Raw genomic sequence first — 4,003 nt, forward strand, 5'->3', positions numbered from 1 at the left:
TAAATGCCATCTTAATTCTTTGCTCTGAATAATGGTCCCTCACTTTTACACCAATGGGAAATAATGTACATGGCTGGCCTTGAAAGCAACACTGCTGTAAGTCAAGAACATGTCACCACTCATGCCCAACAGCAAAGTTAGTCTGACCCCTTTAGCCACATTACTCATATGTTCCCACTTATACCCAATAGCAAAGTTAGTCTATCCTTTTTGGCAACTCATTTGAGTTCTAAGGAATGTTCAATTATAGGTGGACTTGTTTGGGTAAAAACTATAGAAATGGGCTCATTTGTTTCCTTTAATTTGGCTTGGAGTGCAGCAGGCATAGAATATCAAAGTAAAATAGCTTGAATTACTATTATGCCTAGATATTCTACTAGATTGTGATAATGACATGCTGAATTCATTGTATTAACCCCTTTCTAATTATCCATCTTTTAGGAAAGAAAAATCACATGATGACAGAAGATGAAAATTCAGAGACTATATTAAAGCCATTAGTCTTTCGTGTAGATGAAAATACTCCTGAACTAGTTAAAAATGTTCTTCTAGAACGTGGCTGGAATAAATATAATGAAGATGTGAAGGACGTAGCAGATTGGAACTTGTATTGGCGGACCTCAGCTTTCCGTATGATTGACCATAGCAATGTTAAGCCATGGCAACGACTTAATCATCACCCAGGGACCACCAGGCTTACTAGGAAGGACTACTTGGCAAGACATTTGAAGCACATGAAAGGAATTTATGGAGCATCTCTTTATGCATTCTCTCCACTAACGTTTATCATGCCCAATGACTATATTAAGTTTGTAGCTGAATACTCCAGGGAGAAAGAGGCCCTTGGCACCAAGCCAAGCTATTGGATATGCAAGCCAGCAGAACTGTCTCGTGGAAGGGGCATAATGATTTTCAGTGACCTTAAAGACTTGATCTTTGATTGTGCAACGATTGTACAGAAATATATCACCAACCCCTTCCTCATTGCTAGGTATAAATGTGATCTGCGTATTTATGTGTGTGTTGCTGGTTTCCAGCCCTTAACCATCTACCTCTATCAAGAAGGACTGGTACGGTTTGCCACTGAAAAGTTTGATCTCAATAACCTGAAGAATGATTGCTCCCACCTGACCAACAGCAGTGTCAATAAAACCGGGGCCTCCTACAAGAAGAATAAAGAAGGGGTTGGCCGAGGTTGTAAATGGACCTTGAGCAAGTTCTTCGCTTATCTTCGCAGTCAGGATGTGGATGACTTGCTTCTGTGGCAAAGAATCAACCACTTGGTCATCCTCACAATTCTCTCCATTGCCCCCTCTGTCCCCTTAGCTTCCAATTGCTTTGAGCTCTTTGGATTTGACATTTTGATTGATGACCAGTTCAAACCATGGCTTTTAGAAGTGAACTTTAGTCCTGGCTTATCTTTAGACTGTTCCACCGATGTGTCAGTGAAGAGAAAGCTTATCCATGATATCATTGAATTGATGCATTTCAACCAAACTCGCCTGAGGAAAACCAAAAAGGAATCTCGTGAAGCTTCAGGCCTCCAGCCTCATGTTTCCTGGACTGGAAGTGATAAAGATAGAGTCTGTGAAACTTCAAAGCATTGGTGTAAAATTTCCTGGGCAGAAGGTAAGAAAGATAGAGACCATGAAACTTCAGGGCAATGGATAAACATTTCTCAGTTTGGACAAAAAAGCACAATTCATGCCTTGTCTAGATACACATCTCATAACAAGGAGACTTGCATCTCTTCTAATATTTTCTCTTTATTACAAGGAAAGGCCTATACCAATGATTTAATTGCCTTACAAAAAAAAGTCAAAGTTTTTCCTAAAGAAATATCTACTGAAAAACTAAGAGAAAAGAAGGTTTCAAAAGATTCTGTACCCCCAGCTTTTCCAAAGATAAGAAACAGACAGACTACATTCAAGTCATTCCATCTCTTCCCGTCTTCTGAATCATGTAAGAAGAAGAAAAACATCACCCCATATTTCCTGTCAGATATAGGTATGAGGCCATGCTCCCACGTAGGTGATTTTGCTCTCATTTTCCCTTTCAATGAAGCTACTCTTGCAGCTACCAAGAATGGACTGGATCTCAAAAAGGTCATCCATGAACTCCAGAAACTTGTAAATAAACAACCAACAACCGAGGCAGAGGATAAAACTAAGAAAACGTGACCAGGGATTTCGATGACTTAGGGACCACCTGAATGCAAATCCCTGAAATTTCCATTTATTACATGAATCATGACAATACTAAGTTGTATTTGCTTTTTAGCTACTGCCTAAAACTATCAAGATCAGAAAAAAGGACAATCTCATTAGGAATGATAATGTTTAAATTTTGATATATTTAAATCATGTTTTATTACTTGTCTAAGGTTTTCACTCTGGGAAAGTGGTGCCTACATGCATTTGAACACGACTTTCTGCAGTGAATCTATGTAGTTGTTTTTTTTTTTAAATAAAAATGATTGTTTACTGATTAAGCTAACATGTTAAAGGATCTTAGAAGAGGGGAAGAAGACTAAAAGGTCAGGAGTAAACATCCTATACAAGTCATATTTCAGTAGATCTTTTCATGGGAGTATATTAATGACCAGTTTCTTCATAATGAATGCTTCCTAATGAATACCCAATACTACTACATTGTGATGTTGGGTAAGTCGTTTCTCCTTTTGTGCACTCAATTTCCTCATCTAAAAAATGAAGGAATTGGATTCTCTGACTTCAAAGGTTTCTTCCACCTCTAACATCCTATAACAGGTCAAAGATTTTCCCTAAACAAATGATTAGTGTAAAACTAAGGAAAAGAGGACACCGAAAGATTCCCTGTCCCCAGCCTTACCAAAGATAAGAAATAGGCAAATCATTTTTCCATTATATCCTATTACATCTCATTTAGGAGCAAATAGCATCTATATGCTGAAAGCTAGCTATGGTGTTTATACAATTTGATTGAAAGCATTTATGCATTAACCTATTCAACCAATATTTATTTAAGATCTACCATTAGTAACACTATGCTGGGCCTTGTAGGGGAGACAAAGAGAGATAAGTCATGGCTTCTACCATTACAGAATGGACATTCTAATATGGGACATAAGACAAGCATAAAGAGCTGTAATTCACTAAGTTATACAAGTGGAAAATGAGAGATCATAAGATCATAGGATGATGAGTTTAGAGTTGGAAGGCACCTTGAAGATCACCTGGTTCAACCTTCTCACTTTACAAATGAAGAAATGGAAGCCTAGAGAGGTGACATGGCTGGTCCAAAGTCACATAAGTAAATAGTAAAAGGCATAATTTGAACCAAGGCCCTCTGACTCCAAATCCAGGGTTTTTACCAAACTATCAAGTGAATTCAAGAAAAGATAATCCATCCTGGTCAGGGACGCAAAAAAAGTGTTTATGAAAGAGATAGCATTTGAACTGGGCCTAGAAGGATAAGCAAAAATTGGACAGGTGAAACTTCAGGATAGGAAACGGGTTTCATGCATAGAACTTGGATGTCATGGGGAATGCTCAGGGACTAGAAAGTAGCTGAGTTTGTCACAGAATTGGGTATGGGAAATGGAGAGGTGTGAAAGACTGGACATGTAAATCAAGGTCACATCTTAGAGGGTTGTGAACACCAAGCTTTGTTCAGTAGGTAATGAAGAACCATTGAAAATGATTTATGTAAGGGTGACATGATTATAACTATTTTGTCGGAGGACAAATTAGGCAGCAGGAAGTGAAATGGATTTGTGATGAAAGGCAATTGCGATAATCCTGATGAAAGGCAATAAATGGCTGAAGTAGAATGGTAGCACTTAGAATGGGAAGGATGAGGTTGTTGTTTGTCCTTTGTACTTGAAGAGGACTGATGGCATGAGAACGATATCTTGACTTGCAAGTGAATTGGATTTAAATGGGGCAGGGCTGTGCAAAGTCATCAGCCTCACCCTCTCCTCCAGAGTCATCAGAATCCAGTAGCAACACATAGGTCAGGACAA

General features: G+C 38.5%; 1 protein-coding gene across 1 annotated transcript; it reads left to right on the forward strand.

The window, feature by feature from the left end:
* The first annotated feature begins 449 nt into the window (after nt 1-449).
* TTLL2 (tubulin tyrosine ligase like 2) lies at nt 450-2,180 on the forward strand. Its single transcript, XM_027843567.1, has one exon. It carries the CDS (start codon nt 456-458, stop codon nt 2,178-2,180), a length of 1,725 nt encoding a protein of 574 aa, XP_027699368.1. The 5' UTR covers nt 450-455.
* The last annotated feature ends 1,823 nt before the right edge of the window (nt 2,181-4,003 follow it).

The sequence above is a fragment of the Vombatus ursinus genome, unplaced genomic scaffold (assembly GCF_900497805.2).
Source record: "Vombatus ursinus unplaced genomic scaffold, bare-nosed wombat genome assembly UNPS02014923.1, whole genome shotgun sequence".
In the NCBI taxonomy this organism is placed as follows: Eukaryota; Metazoa; Chordata; class Mammalia; order Diprotodontia; family Vombatidae; genus Vombatus; species Vombatus ursinus.

What these genes read in the sequence shown, in the direction of transcription:
- TTLL2 (XM_027843567.1), top strand. Translation starts at nt 456, where the DNA reads ATGATGACAGAAGATGAAAATTCAGAGACTATATTAAAGCCATTAGTC.